Source organism: Sapajus apella, unplaced genomic scaffold, assembly GCF_009761245.1.
Source record: "Sapajus apella isolate SASKATOON/1434 unplaced genomic scaffold, GSC_monkey_1.0 scaffold1, whole genome shotgun sequence".
NCBI classification, from domain to species: Eukaryota; Metazoa; Chordata; class Mammalia; order Primates; family Cebidae; genus Sapajus; species Sapajus apella.
Genome location: NW_022436941.1, coordinates 81,324,618 through 81,343,698, shown reverse-complemented (window position 1 = coordinate 81,343,698; position 19,081 = coordinate 81,324,618). Strand labels below are relative to the sequence as shown.

General features: G+C 37.4%; 1 protein-coding gene across 2 annotated transcripts in view; it reads right to left on the bottom strand.

Annotated features, from left to right (window-relative positions):
* Positions 1–19,081, bottom strand: part of MIER3 (MIER family member 3) — a 32,604-nt gene that overhangs the window by 11,380 nt on the left and 2,143 nt on the right. For both annotated transcript variants that reach the window (XM_032280392.1, XM_032280401.1), the window contains exons 3-8: positions 15,951–16,096; positions 7,762–7,896; positions 6,448–6,568; positions 4,543–4,628; positions 4,303–4,375; positions 2,108–2,259 (exon numbers count right to left, since the gene is read on the bottom strand). In XM_032280392.1, coding sequence (XP_032136283.1) covers positions 2,108–2,259; positions 4,303–4,375; positions 4,543–4,628; positions 6,448–6,568; positions 7,762–7,896; positions 15,951–16,096 — 713 coding nt within the window. The remainder of the gene's footprint in view (positions 1–2,107; positions 2,260–4,302; positions 4,376–4,542; positions 4,629–6,447; positions 6,569–7,761; positions 7,897–15,950; positions 16,097–19,081) is intronic.

The following is a 19,081-nucleotide window of genomic DNA, read 5'->3' as shown; positions in this document are numbered from 1 at the left end:
TAACAGGCATGGCACTTCAGGCTAGGTTGATAATGGTCTCCGTTATTTCTATTTACCATGAAAGGTGCCATTTATTAAAATTAGAGTATCTTTCTATTAAATCTGCTTGGAATTGTGAACATAATAAAACAAGAATAACAGAATTCAATTGAAGTTAAATAATCCACCTTCCCAAGTAAGTTTTAAGGAAGCAAAGATGGTTCAGTATTAGGAAAATTTTTATTTTATTTTTATTTTTGAGACGGAGTTTCACTCTTGTTGCCTATGATAGACTGCAATGGTGTAATCTTGGTTCACTGCAACCTCTGCCTCTCGGGTTCAAGCAATTCTCCCACCTCAGCCTCCTGAGTAGCTGGCATTATAGGCATATGCCACCACACCCAGCTAATTTTGTATTTTTAGTAGAGACAGGGTTTCTCCATGTTGGTCAGGCTGCTCTCAAACTCCTGACTTCGGGTGATCTGCCTACCTTGGCCTCCCAAAGTGCTGGGATTATACAGGCGTGAGCCACTGTGCCAGGCCAGGAATACTTTTAATACATCAATAGGCTACATTTTAAAAAATCATCTCTATGGTAATTACCTGGATCTGATCACTATACATTATGTGTATCAAGACATCGCTGTGTACCTAAATATGTATAAATGTTAATTTTAAAAAAATCAACAGCTGCTTAAAAAGCATCTGCTAAATCAATATTCATTTCTAATTTTAAAAGACAAAAACTATAACAGTTATAAATAGATGGATATTATCTTGCTATAATAAAGACAGCAGAACCAAGTTCAGTATTATTCTTAATGTAAAAACCTTAGATGTATTACTTCCACCAAAAGCAGGCCCCAAATCACTATTATTACCAAATATCTCAGTTACAGCTAATGCATTAAGACATAAAGCAGGAATAAGAAATAATGTTAAGGAAGGAACAAAAGTATAACTTAATAATGACCAGAAAACCACTCCATAAATGTATGTGATTATGATGTGTCAAACAAAAATGATTATCAACAAAGTTTTTAAAAAGCAAACTAGAAAGCCTGAGAAACAACTGGAAAAGTCAAGTAGTTTCAACAGTTTACTTTTTTTTAAAAAAGAATTGGTATTTCTCAACATCAACAATATACAACTATAATGGAGATCCCCTTTCCAATAGCACTGAATACACATACACACATAAAAGACATTGAGGAATTACTGAGATGCATGTGATATTCAAAAAAGCAAAAACACTTTGAGTTTCTAATGTTGTAAAGGTTTTAATTCTTCTAAAATTAATACAGACTTGAAATGTCAATACAAAAACCTAATGAGATTTCTTTTTGAGAGCTAGTATGACTTCCCTATCTTACTTCAGAATTCAAGTTTGAGTCTGCCCACCTCTGGATACTCATTAGTCAGGGTTGGGGATTCTTAGTGATAAAAGTACATGAAAGAAGCAAAATGATGTCAGAGCGGCAAAACCTGGGGGCATCAGAAAAACCTAAGAGGCAATGTTCCCATCCCCATCCCACATATCAGGAGAGTATTCTGAACCTATAGATACACATGGGCTTAACAAATGCTCCTAAATCAAATTTATACAGTCTTAATAGACATTACCTTTTAGTCAATTCCTAAATAAAGTTGAGAATAATTCAAAGAATACACTCACAAAATCTCAAAGTCCAACCACAGAGAATGTTTAAATAAATAAATTACAAGTATAGGATAGTGCACAGTATGTTGAAATTTAGGGAAAAATGTTTTTTTGAAAAAAGTATAGGACAGACTATACAGACATCAATGAGGTATTAAATAATTCTCAATGGCAGAGCAGAGTAAGATTAATTAATTAAAAGGATATAAAGTGGCATCTCAAGTAAGATGTATATAAAGATATTTTTAAAAAGACTGGAAGAAAATATATGAAAGTACAATGAGGTTATCTCTAGAACTCAAGGTTATGGTTTTCTTTAAACAGTATTTTGAAAATTTTAAAACTCTATCAGAACAGACATTTACTTCACATGTTAAATATATCTGAATCAAATATAAAAAATCAAGACGGTATTGTTCACTGGCTGCTATTTCAATGGCTGCTGTTTCAACAGAAGTTGAAGTATACCTGTTCATTGTCCCTTGTGTGTGTTCCTGCAGAAATCCTATCCATTATTTTTTCATTGCCAGTCCTTAAGGAAGTCTCAACAAGGTATTCTTTAACTTTGCTCTCCAAAACCACATCAGGACACCAAAGTAACTGGTCTTCGTTTTCATATACTGATAAAGAAAACACCATTAACACATTAAAAATCATGAACACGCTCAAAGATGTACACAAACAATTCTTTGCCTCCCTTGATGGGCTATCCAGTGGGACAAGTAAGTAACTTTGAAGACACCAGTAATTTAATTATCTGTCAACCATAGCCTTTCACACACAAGCAAAAATTTAACTTTATTATAGGCCAAGGATTCCAGTGGCCCAAGCAAGTAGCTTTCTGGGTGGTTGGATTTACTAACCACTCCGAAGGCTCTCCATGCCTAGTAAAGTCTAATATAAAACCCCATAGTGGTTATCTTATACTGTTCTAACAAAGGGGCAAATATAACCTGTGTAAATTCTCTAATAATTACATCACTGGAATTTTCTCTTGAAATCCCTAAATTGCTCTATGAAATTTCTAGAAGTTAAAAATTACAAATACATAAAACCCAAAATATCTGGTAATAAGGAAATAGCTAAGAAAGGTATACTTTTTCTCCCAACAAGAGAATTTTTATTTAAAGAAGGAAGCAGATTAACAAACATCCCTAGGGAGGTTTTTGGGAAGGGGGAGAAACACTAAGAAAAGTAAACTTTCCACAGTCTCTTAAAGAAACTGATATATTAATGAACAAAATGTCATTAAAATAAGTTTATGTTTTATTACTGCACTCTGCCCCTTTACTCAAAGCTTCTTCTTTACACAATAAAGTAATATAAACGGCCCAAGTATTTAGTCCAATGATTCAAGTGCAATCCATTATTCAAGTGCATAATACTGACTATAGCTAATGAAAATTATTGCAAACACACTATATACCAGTGACCATGATAAGTGTATTATAATCCCAACTGTATAAGTGAGGCAGGCATTGTCATTCCCAGTTAGCAGGAAAGTTAAAAATAAAGTGTGCATGTAAAGCAGTAAGACTTGACTTTTGAGAGAAGTTCCTAGAACTTTCTTTACTCTTTGGTCACAAGTGAAATAGGTAAAACGATTTGGGTTTATTCCCTCAAAAGACAGAGAACGTACACCTTCCCTTCAATCTGCAGCACTGATAGCATATCACCTCTACTATGTATGACCAAAGGACCTACAGTTCCCTAGCATGTACTTGGCTCAAAAAGCCAAGTGTGGCATTTGGGTGGTGGGGTGAGAAGGCTGGCACATCTGAAGATCATCAGCTATGTTTTGCTTCCCTGGGACAACTGTCTTTTAACACTTTGAAAGCAGTTTAAGAAAACGGTGTTCCCAGTGGCTGCCATGGCTAGCAACCCCATGGTAGCCAGTCCTCCCTTCCTGTAAATGGAGTATGACCTGGCATGCAGCAAAGGAAAAAGAAGAACCCAGAAGTATTGTGTTGGCTGTGCTGCTTTTGCCCTTGTGACTTCACCGGGATACACTGACTTAGGGAAAAGGCCAAACACACATGGAAACATTCCTAATGTACTTGGTTTCCAAGTTCAACTAAGAAGGTGTACCTGTATTTTTATATCCTACCACCTTATGCCCTCCATATTTTGAAAATCAACTACAGTTGGAATGTACCAAAAACGTGAAGAAAAGCTGATTACACATAATTAGGAGTATACAAGTGAAAGCAGCAGATCCTTACATTCCACTTCCTGCTCTTTCAGGGCTGGGGAAGAATTTCTTCCAGGCTCTTTTTCCCTCAAGAGTTTTCTTTCCAGAAGATTATATCCTTAACATTCTCATTATCTCAGGTGACGAGATGCTACCCACTTCTACTGAAGAAGGACGCAGGCCAAGGTGCTGCATCATGGGAAGCTCTCCACTATTTGAGCAGTCACTGAGCACACTGGCTAATAAGCACTATGTGTGCCTTGGGTGGAGCAGGGGGCAGGGTGGGTAAACTCTTGAGTACAGAGATTAACTTTAATAGAATTTTCCTAAGTTAGGCCTAAATATCCTAACTGCATGTTTCCCAAATCTATCTATATATTGGCAAGGTTGGGTATATAACCAGATATTTAAATAAACAGATCAAGTGGTAACTTATCTACCAAACATCATCAAAAGCAAAAGCTTTCCTTACCTTTCTCATTACCATCGTACTCTCCAAGATAAGGGGGAATCTCTGCCTGATACTGTAAACCAATCATTATTTCCTACAGGAAAATTGAGAGGTAGAAACAACTTATTATAAAAATAAATGCTGGAAAAAAAGCCCCAACTTATTCATCAGTATCTACAGGTCAAAAGAAACCAAATTATCATAAATTATTTCAGAAATATTTTTAAAAGCCAATTTAGTCCACTATGTTACTCAATTTACCTTCCTCAAATCTTCAGGTGAATTACCACTATCTGTTTCAACATCTTCAACCTCTGATTCCTTATCACCATCACATGTAGTATTTGCTTAAAAAACAAAAATGACAAAGGTTCTTATTGCCTATTTTTGCAGAACCTGGAAGAATGCATGTTGTATTTATACATAATTTTGTTAAGTAAGTGAGATCAGCATAAGTATACTAAACCACCTACATTATTCTCACAATCGACATTGGTCAAAATGAGACACTGAAAATCCTAATAAAGTGTGTAGTATCCTGGCAGGGTGCTGTGGCTCATGCCTGTAATCCCAACACTTTGGGAGGCAGAGGTGGGTGGATCACTTGTGGTCAGAAGTTCAAGACCAGCCTGGCCAACGTGGCAAAACCCTATCTCTACTAAAAATACAAAAACACTAGCCAGGCGTGGCGGCAGGCACCTGTAATCCCAGCTGCTCAGGAAGCTGAGGCAAGAGAATCACATAAACGTGGAGGGCAGAGGTTGCTGTGAGCCAAGATAGTGCCATTGCCCTAAAGCCTGGGTGACAGAGACTCCGTCTCAAAAAAAAAAGTGTATAGTATCCTTATAATTATTATGGTATACTATTAAATAGTTTGGGAAGTAAAAGGAAACCACTGTGTTCACCTTAGGAAGAAGTATAGCACTGGAGTTCTGATTATACTAATCTAGAAGGATATATATACACAGAGTTGCATTATTAGGTTCATCAAAACTGTTTTTGTACACACATGAGTGGATGGATATTTGAACTTATTAACCAAACAGTTCTTCTACCATAAAAATACCTAAAAGAAAAGTGACATTGCATCTAAGAAATTTTAGTCAAAAATATTTTATTTATTTATTTTTTGAAACAGGGTCTCACTCTGTCACCCAGGCTGGAGTGCGGGAGCCTGATCATGGCTCACTGTGCCCTCAAGTTTTCAGCTTGACTGATCCTCCTACCTAAGCCTCCCGAGTAGGTGAGACTACACGTGCACGCCACTACACCCAACTAAGTTTTTTATTTTGAAAATGCTTTGTGGAGACAGGGTCTTCCCATGTTACTCAGGGTGGTCTAGAACTCTCGGCCTAAAGTGATCCTCTCACCTCAGCCTCCTAAAGTGTTAGGATCACACGCTCAACCCCAAAACCTTTTAAATATAACTGATACATATTAAGAGGTAACACTAAGAACTAACAGGAAAAAGATGAATCATTTAAAGTAAAAATACCTTTTGAGCACCGATAAGCTTTCAAAACCAGAAGGGCAGGGGCCTTTTAACAGAAACCCCAAAAAAGGTCTATAAAATTTCATGGTCAAACTGAGAATGGCTACCACAGCAACAGATGAGTCTTGAGAAAGAAAATGGCCTCGTAAAAATAAAGTGAATATTTCCATTTTTATTTTTTCTTATTATTATTTTGAGACAGAGTCTCTCTCTGTCACCCAGGCTGGAGTACAGTGGCATGATCTCCAGCTGGCTGCAACCTTCGCCCCGGGGTTCAAGCGATTCGCGTTCCTCAGCCTCCTGAGTACCTGGGATTACAAGCGCATGCCACCACCTGGCTAATTTTTTGTATTTTTAGTAGAGACCGGGTCCACGTTGTCTAGACTGGTCTCAAACTCCTGGCCTCAAGTAATCCGCCTGCCTCGGCCTCCCAAAGTACTGAAATTACAGGCGTGAGCCAGCGCACTTGGCCTAATATGTCAATTTTTAAATGGCATATTAGTTCACCTCTATCCCAAAAGAAAGGTTATAATCTTGTTTAAATTATAGTAGCATTTTATCTCAACTATATAAAATATTTAGAATATTCTGACATAAATTACTGAACACAATAAAAGGTACTAAAGCTATAGTATCAATGTCACTATAAACCAGTCATCCATTGGGTTTCTTACATCGTAAAGGCCTAGGGAAGAAATCGGAAGTTTCATGGGAAGTCACAGATGGCGTCAGATCATCCGCAGAAGACTGAGTTTCCTCATCATCACCTGACAACAGGTCTTTTGCTATCTCCTCCTGGAAGAATAAGAAGGCAGTGCTAGAATTAGAAATGATTACATCTCATTAATTAAGAAAACTGTCTTTTTATAACATATAATTAAGAAGCAGTTGGAACCTTAGTTGAAATATGAAATTCTCCTACAATTTACTTCATGTACATATTTAATATTTGATATTAATTACATAATATTCAATATTATACTATTAAATGCTAATTAGTGCAACTATATGCTTATAACAATTGCCTAATCTGTGGATATGCGAAGAGCTTATCTAAAGCTGAAGGCTAATTTTTAGTGAATTTACAACAAAAATAGTCTGACTCTTAAGTGGTTAACAATTATACTCACTTTTTGTCAATAATAAAATAAAACTGAAAAAATGCCTCCAACCTCCACACTCCCAATAATTTATAAAGTCCAACTAATGAACAGCTCTACTAGTGACAACATTTTAAAAGAAGCAAGTCTGAATTTTTATGTAAGTATACAGTCATCTTTGTGCCTAGCAAATAGTAGCCACTCAATAAATACTTCCTGAATGACTATGGTCATTAAGGTCTGTGGTACATTAATATCACATTGACTTAAAAGTGGGAACAATATAACTCACAGGAAGAGGTTCCAAGATGTGGATTCCTCTCCCTGCCTGAGATCTGAAAGGCAAGGAAAGGTTCCCAGGGATCTGTTAGCAGAGACCATGGCCGTGTGAATTTTCCTCAGCAGGGACTAGGCCTCCCCACAACCAGCCTATGTTAGAGATGGATCACCGTGGTCTTGGCTGCTGCGGCCGCTGTCACTCCCAGAGCCAAGAACAGACTTCTCTCCAACCACTCCACGCCTAAGCCAGCTTGCTTTGAAGGCTTCTGGGGGATTTATTAATCAAGGCTTTTATGTGTTTACAGGATCAAAAGAAGTTAAGGCAAAATCTAAGTTTAGATACAATGTGTCTACACAGGAAAGATGAAAACATTACGGGAGTATACTCAGGCATGCAAAGTACCATGAAGCTACTATTAATACTACTCTTAAAATAGTGTGATCAAAGCCAAACAATGTTTAAATCAGCCACCGAAATGATAAGCACAATGGGTCAACACGAAGTTTACATTTAAGAATTATTAAATAATATTTTAAATGAAAGAAACTCTAATAAAAGCAGTCAATGGTAACAGATCCTGAATTTTTATTTCAAATGTTCACACTTACTTTGTCTAGTGTCATATCTGGTAGTTCATCTGCCAGTTCACTTGGGGAACTATTTGCACTGGAATTTGCAACGGCTGGAATTGTAGGTTCATAGCCATAGAATGCCAGTAAGTCTTCTAGAGGCATGGTTCCTTCCTGTTCAAGCCAGAGGATAAACATGGACTCAGTAGATGTCACAAAACTGAACTGCAGGTAAAGTGTACTGTCCTTAGGTTCATAAAGCACATTATCAAAACAGCAGAACAAATCAAAGCCAAGTTTTGCTTTTTCTTTAGTTTTTCTTTTTCTTTTCTTTTTTTTTTTTTTTTTTTTTTTTTGAGACAAAGTCTCGCTCTGTCGCCAGGCTGGAGTATAGTGGCAAAATCTCAGCTCACTGCAGTCTCCGCCTCCTGGGTTCACATGATTCTCCTGCCTCAGCCTCTGGAATATCTGGGATTACAGGCACACACCACCAACACCTTGCTAATTTTTGTATTTTTAGTAGAGAAAAATACAAATACATAGTTTCACCATGTTGGCCAGGATAGTCTCCATCTTCTGACATCGTGATCCGCCCGCCCTGGCCTCCCAAAGTGCTGGGATTGCAGGTGTGAGCCACCGCACCCAGCCTAGTTTTTCCTTTTGTGATGTTATCAGAAAACAGGACCAAACACCTAGAGCTATAATTAATGTATTAACATCCTAACAATTTAACACTTTATTTTTTATTTTTCAGAAGCATTTTACTATTTTTAAAAATCCTCGGCCGGATGCAGTGGCTCATGCCAGTAATCCCAGCACTTTAGGAGGCTGAGGTGGGCAGATTACAAGGTCAGGAGTTTGAGACCAGCCTGGCCAATATGGTGAAACCCTGTCTCTACTAAAAATACAAAAATTAGCCAGGCGTGGTGGTGCATGCCTATAGTCCCAGCTACTCCGGACACTGAGGCAGAAGAATCACTTGAACCTGGGAGGCAGAGGTTGCAGTAAACCACGATTGCGCCACTGCACTCCAGCCTGGGTGACAGAGCAAGACTCATCTCAAAAAAAAAAAAAATTCCTCAAATGTTTGCTTTAGTGCCAACCATTTCTTTTTTAGCTTTCAAATTAACATAAAGATTTGCCCTGAAAACATTTCCAATTAATCAATCAATAACGTAATTTACAGCTTCTTTCCTTGCATTTAACAGCTGACCACTTGCTTTATTCTTCATGTTAACTGGAAGATACCTGATAGAAAACCTTTGCTGAATGTTTATTAACATCAGCAATATTTATGTTCAAAGCAAAATTATCATTTTATATTCTTACTATATCTCACATTTTTATATCTTTTTTTTAAACAACTGTCTGATGAAGATTATACTATTATTACCATTTTACAGGTGAGAAAAACTGAGTCTTAACTCTGGGTTTGAATTCCAGTTCCCCAAGTTATCTTACTGGCTGCACTGCTTTAACAAAATTATATACCCTGGATACAGCACAGCGCTGCCTATGTTATGAATACCTTAGCCATGCCTCATAGTCACACTAAGTCACTGTTTCCCTCTAATGAATCCACGTGAAAATAAGTGTTACCATGTGCTATATAACATTGTTTCAGTGTGTGCAGACTGCATATACAATCTGACTGCATATACAACCGAGGCAGGACAACAGGCTACACCATATAGCCTAGGTGTGTAGTAGGCTACATTAACTACTTTTGTCTAAGCACACTCTGTGATGTTCACACAGCAATGAAACTGCCTAATGATGCCTTTCTTAGAATGCGTTCCCTCACTAAGTGACACATGACTATGTTTTAACTACTAAAGTATATAGAACTATTTATCATTCAAATGAATAACTTCAAAGCAATATACTTATGAACTAGTTAATTTGTTAAACATTTTTAAGATCTCTGTATCCATCAATTAAGAGATTTATTTTTAAAATTTGCTTATGGTTTACTTTTCCCTTTAAAACAAAATATCTAATCCATAAAGCAAACAGCATGAAAATGCTAAAGCAGAGTGTGCAAAACATGCCCACAGTTAATCACAAAGTGACCTGAGAGGAGCCAGTGATGATTCCTTAGAGGGCCAGCTGTCTGACCACAGGGGATGCAAAAGTTAGGCCTTCACCTTTGCAGGTATGGAACTTACATAATTCACTGTGCCTAACCAAAACAGATTCATGCTAAATGAACTTACAATCAGGTATATGATAGAATGCTAATTTATAAATCTGCAGTAGTAGGAATATGCCTTTCTAATGACCATAAATGATCATGAAAATCTTTTTGGTTTGGGATTTAAATCAACCAAAAACTCCTTTGGGAGCATGGAGTCAGCATAAATTGAGCTGGACGGTCAAAACAGGCTGAAGTTCACCTATACCATGGGAAACTTCCAAGAATTATTCTTCTTCCAAACCAAGGAATCCCTTGAAGGTGACAAGAATCAGATTCAGTCTCTCTACAGTCCTATCTTGCTCCTTGCAGAATCCGTGCAGCCTATTCCCTTTGGCTCATATTGGTTTTAACGTAAGAGATGCCTAGGTTGCAGCCTTCGCCAACAACCTGTCAATAATATTTCTCCAGAACCTCAGAGTTTCAGACGCTCTCCCTGAAATGGGGAGATAGCAATTTTCGCCTCTCATGCACTGATGGTCCACCTTCCCATCATTTACTCAGTTCTAAGTACTTGAATGAAGGCTACTGGCTATGGATATAAAAATAAAATTTACCGAAGAATCCCTGCTCACAAGGAATTCAGTATTAGTGCGAGAAACTGATGAGTTAACCCTTATAATACAATGTGATGGCTTCAATATTCAATTGTGAGTATAGGGAAGGGCAGGCCTATACCCCAAGAATACTGGTATGGAGTACAGAGGTATGCACAGAGGGTGAAGACTGAGCTAAATCTTGAAAGATGGCAAGCCTTTTGACAATACACAAATATAGGGTTGCCAATTTTGATGAATGTAGAGCCCTGAGAAACAGAGTAACACTGGCAGCCCACTTTCAGAGGGTAGCAGGAAAAGACAGTCAGCAATCTTCAGTGGAGGCCTGAAGTCAGAAGGCCAGTTCTGTGAAGAGTATTTCAGGCCAAAAAAAAATAAAAAACCAACACATGTGAGACCTGTAAGTGGTTCCCCACTAAGCCAAGTGGCCAAAGTTTGGTGAATAGAATGAAGAATGGCTCAAGAGAATGGAAACAGAGGCAGGGACAGATCACAAAGGACCTCAGGACCAGGGAAAGGAACTTGGACTTCACCCCCAGGGCAATGAGGAGCCATCGGAGACTCATAAAAAGGAAGTATCATGGCATTTCTTCTTCTTAAAATACTGAACACCTGCAAGTTGAGAAAGGGAGAGAGATACAAAAGAAGCAGGGAGACGACTTAAGAAGCCTTGTGCTAGGTGAGGGTAGTGATAAACAAGAGGAGAGAAGTGAAGAGAAGAGACATATTCTGAGAGGTAGAACCAAATGGGTCACTGGACGTGGGTGGAAAAGGGAAGGAGGAATCCTCAGTTTTCTATTTGAGCAATTGCCTAGATAGTGGTCATTTCTGCCAAGATAGAGAATACTAAAGAAATAAAAGGTTTTTGAAGGTAAAAACAAAAACAAAGAGTTCTGCAAAGGACACTGTTAAGTTTAAGAGGACTATGAAACATCCAAGTAGAAAAGTCAGGTTGGCCAGGAGCCTGGAGCTCAGAGAACCAGGCTGGGCTAAAGATATAAATCTGGCATTCATTACCATCTAGATGATATTTAAAGCCACAGAAGTTGATGAGCTCACCCACGGAGAGGGGAGAGAGAAAAGAGGAGGGGATCTATGCTTATCAGAAGAACTTTCAGATATATTAACATTAAGGGCAATGGGTATGCCCGTAAATTCTTAAATATGACTTGTATTTTGGAAACGATGTTCTAAGGGAAGTACAATGAGAGCCTGAACTAAGAAGGGAAATTATTTAAGTGAAATTTAAGGAAAGATCCATTTCTTGATTTACTTGATAGAAGGAATGAAAGCAACATAAGAGTCTAAATGGATTGCCAGATTTCTGGCCTGAGAAGTTAGGTAACTATAGCACTGCTATGATACAGGAACACGAGATAAACTTGAGGGTAGGATGATAATAGTGAGTTTAAGGTGAAAGTTGAAGCAGTGGGTTTGAGTGAGATCACCCAGAAAAGGCACACAGAGTGAGAAGACAATAACCAAAACCCTGGAGAATGTTAATTAAAATGTGGGCAAGGAAAGAAAAGAAAGAAAAGCTCTTAAGACAGAGGGAGAAGCCAGACAATAGAACCAGGAAAAAGTAGGATTACATAAATTAAGGCAGAAACATGTATGGAGAATCAGGAATGATCATGTGGGTCCAATTCCAAAAAGAAATGAAGTAAAAGAAGACAAGAAATCTTTGTATCTGGCAATCAGGAATTACTGTTGACCTGGGCCAGTCACAGTGGCTCCTGCCTGTAATCCCAGCACTTTGGGAGGCCAAGGCAGGAAAATCACTTCAGCTGAGGAGCTGGAGACCAGCCTGGTCATAGCAAGACCCCTTCTGTACAAATTTTTTTTTTAATTAGCCAGGGTGGTGGTGTGACCTGTAATCCCTGGGCTTTGGGAGGCTGAGGCAGGAAAACTGCTTAAGCCCAGGAGGTCAAGGCTGCAGTGAGCTATGATCATGCCACTGCACTCTAGCCTGGGTGACAGAGCTAGATCTTCTCTAAAAATGTAATTATTGGTGACCCTATAGCATGGTGGAGGATGCCAAGCTAACGATTAAACGGGAGGGAAGAAAGTACATATATGATTTGAGACTTGGTTACAAAAAGAGAGTGACTGAGGGCAACACAAGATCAAAAGAGAATTTCTTCCAAATGTGGGATCTGCATGAGTAGGATTCTTACGTGGAAATTTAAAATAAATTTTTAAAAAGGTAGAAGAATAAATTGAAGGCAGGAGGGATAGAATCTTGAGGTTAGCCTGAGATATTGCAGATTCTTCAGGACAGAGGGAAAAAATATAAAAGTTTGTATGTGTGAGAAGGACAGGAGGTTCCCAGCATTCACTCATGAAAACCCCCACTTTTCTATAAAGGCAGAGGCATGACCATCTGTTGAGGGACAATGATCACCTTCATAGAAACCTCATCAATAAGTTCAAGTGATGACACTGGTAGTCAGTGGGCTGATGCTAAAACACAAATCATCTGTACCAAAACTTGTAAAGCAAAATTGGAAAAGGTGAATCTAGTATCTGAAGCACTTCACAAATGAGCTCTCTATGAGAGCCTACTAATAAAGTACTTAAGACCTTTAAAGCATAAAAGCAAGTTTTTCAAAATTGAATTAGTAAGTCTCAAAGTCTGTAAGTATCTGTGGTAGCTAAATCACCTTAGAAGTGTGATCCAGCACCTTATCCCATGTATAAGGATTTTTCTCTTCCTTTTCTTGGGTATTTTGTTGAACCTATTTACATTTTAAGGGTTACAGTTGAGTCTAGTCACACTTAAAAATGAACTGTTCTATAAGTCAAAGGATTTACATCAGGAAGAATACCAGATTTAGGGCAGAAGATCCACTAATAATTGCTAACCATTATCTTGGACAAATCACCTAATTCCGCTCACCTCCATTTCCTCATGTACCATCATTTCCTTGATCCTATGATGTACTCCCTCACATATCAGCATCGGGACGTATCCTGATACTAAAGCACAAACTTCATACAGAAATGTTCCTCCCCCCACCACCTATACTGTTCAGGAATCAACAGTGCATCCTACAATCAACAAGGCCTCTGAGCCTAGAAAAATAATGCCAATACTCATCTGACACAACTGATGGCATTGCTGGATGGATCCAATGAGACTGTCTAAGTGAGATGCATTTCTATGTTAATAACTAATGCCTGATACCTTAAAGCACAGGCTGCAAAACGATATACATATATTTGATTAAATGTCTGGTGATCATTTTTTTTTTTTTCCCAGACAGGGTCTCAGTCTGTCACATACTCTGGAGTACAGTGGCACAATAATAGCTTACTGCAACCAAGAACTCCTGGGATGATCAAGTTATCTCCCACCTCAGCCTCCCAAGTAGCAGGGGCTACAGGCATGCACCATCATGCCCAGCTAATTTTTAATTTTTTCTGGGAGAAATAGGGTCTCACTATGTGGTCCAGGCTGGTTTCAGACTCCTGAACTCAAGCAATCCTCCCACTTTAGCCTCCTGAAGTGCTGAGATTATAAATGTGAGCCACAGCCCCCAGCCTAAATGCTTTTTTTTTTTTTAAACAAAAAAAGAACCTATATTAAAGTCTAAATGATAGAAAAAGTGATTTTTTACTTTCTCATTTGTGCTTTTCTGAATATTTAAATTTTCCCACAGTCAACATCAAGGGGTAATTATGTATTAATAAAAGCAGAAATAAGAACTTTTTAAGAAGTTCTACGGCCTGGGCACTGTGGCTCATGCTATAATCCTAGCAGTTTGGGAGGCCGAGGTGGGTGGATCACCTGAGGTCGGGAGTTTGAGATCAGTCTGGCCAACATGGCAAAATCCTGTCTCTACTAAAAATACAAAAAGTAGCTGGGCATGGTGGCAGATGCCTGTAATCCTAGCTACGCAGGAGGCTGAAGCAGGAGAATCACTTGAACCTGGGAGGCTGCAGCGTGCCAAGATTGCACCACTGCACTCCAGCCTGAGCGATGGAGTGAGTCTCCGTCTCAAAAAAAAAAAAAAAAAAAAAAAAAGTTCTACCTATAAATCTAGGACTATTAAAAGCTCTCAGAAGGCAATAATATGAATACATTAAAATATATAAAAATATTACATAAACCCTATTTTAGTATGTTTAGTAACTAAAATCTAGCCACATATTCTATACTCAAAGAGCTACTATAAGAAAACTGCTTTTGCACTTACCTTATTTTCCATATGATGTACTAAAACATTTGTAAACACCAAAATATGGGCCATATTTATAGTCAATACACAAGTGAGTTTATTTACTATGGGCATAAAAACGCACAATTCTTGAAAATAAACATGAACATCAATCCCCTAAGACTGTTAACATGGACCAATACCTAAGTCACTATTTCACTAATAAAAAATTAAGAGAATACACTATGTCAAGTTATACAGAAATAATCAAAACGTAATTTAAAATTTCTTCTAAAAACTTGACCTTTACTCTTTGTGTCTCTACTGTTTTATTCATTTTCACGTTTCATTAAACATCAATAAAGAGAACAGAGACCACACGTACACAGTTGTACTTTACTACAGATAAGAACCACAGATCAGAGCAAGTGGGCAGTTAGGTCACTCTTCTGTTTCCCTGTGTATTATGTGAAGAAAGAAATGAAATAATACTCCACTCCTGCCTCACAAAGCTACTAAGTAGAGGAGTTGATATATATAAGAATGTGCTTGCCCTTTTCAAGAAAAAGAATTGTAAGAAACTCAGAGGATAAGTATCATTTCTGAAAGCTTTTGTTATTCTGGGCTGATTAGAAATTTTCAAATATGGTTAAGAAAGCATAAATCCTACAGTTTTTCAAAGTAGCCCCTATAGAGATCTCTCTACATACAGTCCTGGTATAAATGCATGTTTAAAATACAGTTCATTTGAATTTATATTGACTTGGGGCTTAAAAAATTGTAAACTACACTCACTCTTGCCAACCTTTTAAAAGACGACTTTTAAAGGGCTAGAGGACAGGATATTACCAATTTATATTTGAAAATATAGTAAACTTTTTTCAGTCTTCTTAAAATATTCCACTAGAGTATAAGTTATTCGAAGGAAAAGACTTCTCTCTGTATCTACTACAGTACTTAGCTAAATTCAAGTTTGACCCTTAGCAGAATAGCATGATATAATGTAAAGAGGGCTAGACTAGGATTTAGAACTAAGTTTAGGGCCTATAGTTTTCTGTATCTCAATTTTCTCATCTGTAAAATGCCTACATGTACCTACTTCACTGTTCTGATATAAGCTTAAAAATTAGGTTAACAGATATAAAATAATTTTGAAAAGTTAAATGAAAACATACTTATTAGGCTATCCCCCCCAAATAAAAATTTTTTTCAAAAAGATTATGATCCTATTTTTAGTTCAGGTAGATATTTTAAAAATTACAATAGAATTTCAAATCTTTACAAGTTTGTACTAAGATATTAAAGTAAATCTTATACCTTTTCTAAGTCTTCAATTTCAGAACTGAAGTTTTTACCCTCATCCATCATTTCCTCTTCTTCAAGAGTTCTTTCATCATCATAGTCATGGACCAACATCTCAGCAGTAGGGTCAAAATCATGATCCTCAGAAGACAAAGACCCAACTGGAATAAAACAAACTGAATCACTTTACACATTTACAAGACTATTAACAAAAGAAAATAAAAATCTGTGTTTTTCTGCCAATCCCTTTTAATGTTTATATGAGGGGGTTACTAAATGAATTTACTATGTACTTTATAGGTTATATATTAAGACCCTATGATTCCGAAAATATATCCAAATCAGCAAAATAACAAGGCGACGTTATTCACAAATACTTTTATAAGGGATTTAGGCCGCAAGAAAACATCTTATGATAATAGCAAAGTGATTTACGCAGCATGGTCTTAAAGTAACATTCTAATAGAAAAAGGAGTCAAACTTGCTTATCAGTTCATTTAACACATCTGTCTAAAAGCAACAGCAAAAACGCAGAAGGATTAAATTTCCACGAATGGAAGATTTCACAAGAATCCGCTATATACTAAGACTAATAATACTTCAGGATAATATAAACTCTACTCAAATGCTAAACCTCAAATAAAGACAGAAAACACAACAAACTCTGTTTTATAAAACAAGTTTCTGTGAAGCAGCTATATAGCCATTCAGCTTTTAAAAACACTGTTTATCACTTTACATGTCTCTAATAGTACTTCAAGTTCTCTAGCATTAATCAGACAACCATTAAACTGTAAGACTTTGCTTTACTTTGGATTACTAATAAAGTTCTTAGGATTATATGCAGGGAATACAGAAAATCACATCTGAAGGTTTGGAAGATCTAACCATTGCAAGCTGTTTTGAATAATTCATACTTGTTTATAAAACTATAATATCTTTTAATAGCAAATATGAAGTCAATAGGAAACTCCAAAACCAAAAGAAACGACTAAAATCCATAATTCCAAAGAAATAAAATCAAATCTATAAAAAAAAACCAGGGTTTTCTTCAACTGTTTTACTCTACTATCCAATTCAATTAGACCAATAACCCTGAGAGCAGGGAAGGAAAGTATCAGATACTGAGGTTGGGGGGAAAAAGGAAGTGGATGGAATCATACTCAACATAAAGTTTAATCTGTTCTTAATCAAGCTACTGAATATTTTAAAATTTCAAACATTTCAGGACAGTGTGAGATCATTCTAAAACATTGAACTAGGCCAAAGATTTTTCACTATGGAAAAATCAAAGACATAATTCATTATTTTTGATTCTGAGTTCAGAAAACTCTAATCATTAGTTCTAAAAATACAATTTCTATGAGACTTAATTTTTTGGCAGGTTTATACTGTTATCTCAATTAATGTTGAAAAATATCTCCTCATTTAAAAACCTGCTGATTTATATGTTAATTTGATTTAAAAAGAAATGTGGGGCCAGGCCCAGTGGCTCACGCCTATAATCGCAGCACTTTGGGAGGCTGAGGCGGAGGGATCACCTGAGGTCAGGTGTTCGAGACCAGCCTAGCAAACATGATGAAACCTCACCTCTATTAAAAATACAAAAAACTTAGCTGAGCATGGTGACAGGCACCTGTAATCCCAGCTACTCGGGAATTTGAGGCAGGAGAATTGCTTGGACCCAGGAGGTGGAGGCTGCAGTGAGCTGAGATCACACCATTGCACTCCAGCTGGGCCACCGAGCAAGACTCTATCTCAAAAAACAAACAAAAAAGAAATATGAGTATTTATTAATTAGCTCAAAAAACAAAAAAAAAAGAATATCCACCATTACAAATTTTCTTTTTTTTTTTTTGAGGAATTCCTGGAAAGCTCCATGGTATGCCAAAGTGGCAGAAATGAAATAGACGCTGACTTTTCCACCTCTTTGGTAGCAGAACTCTGGGTTCTTCCATTACTTCTCTATCACTTGGCACAACAGGTTTCCCCTTTAACATGGAAGGTATTTGATAAGAGCCAGAAATCAGAGGACCTGACGGTCTACATCCAGCTCTGTCCTTGGCTTTTTGGGACCTGAAGCAACTCATTTAAACTTTCTAGGTCCAGCTCCTGCCTTCTAATTGCAAAATACATGGGGACGACTGAAAGGACCTCAATAGCCCCTTCCAACTCTAAAATTCTCTTTTTAAAAAACTGGCCAATTAACTCCAGCAATTTGGGAGGCCAAGGCAGGCAGATCATTTGAGGTCAGGAGTTTGAGACCAGCCTGAACAGCACGGTAAAACCCCACCTCTACTAAAAATACAAAAAAAAAACCGCCAGACCTGGTGTTGCATGCCTATAGTCCCAGCTACCTGGGAGGCTGAGGCAGGGGAATGGCTTGATCCCAGGAGCCGAAAATTGCAGTGAGCCAAGATCACACCATTGCACTCCAGCTTGACCCTGTCTCAAAAAAAAAAAAAAAAAAAAACCTGGCTAACTGATTAAAAACAGGTTATACAGTCTTTTGTCTTTTTATTTAGATTGTAACTTCTTAAAAGAAGTCAGTGATGCCAAACGGAAAAATTCCATTATTGTCCAGCTGTTTGGCATCATGTATACAAATATTCTTTTCCTAAAATTATTTATAACAAAAAAAGTTCGTCTCAAAATTAACAAAAATTTTTAGAATAAATTTTAAATGTAAAGATGTAAACAGCTATTTTTAAAACAGCTGCAAATTTCTTCTACTTAGTGTTATAATACCTTAAATGACAGTCAAGTGAAACTCTGAAGGTCAAGTAGATACAAAAAGTAGTACTGTAAGGAAACAGGCTGTTCACTCTGTGGAAACAAGATGTAATGGAATATCTGGGAGCTCATCTGTGCTCTGCCACTAACTAAACTTATTTAAAAGTCTCCTCAACTGTAAAATAATGGCATTGGACTAGTCCAGAGGTGCCTCCAGACCATCAGAGGGGAGAGAGCAAAGAGTTGAACTAGAAAGGAGATGAGAAACAGAAACAAAGATATCCTTCCACGATGAGCACATGAGGAAAGCACTTACCATGGACCTGCTTCAGGCATTCTACAAACCCCAGATTGTGTGTAACTAGGCATATGTACAGAGCTCTGGGGCACATCCCTTGCTTTCACCAGATTCC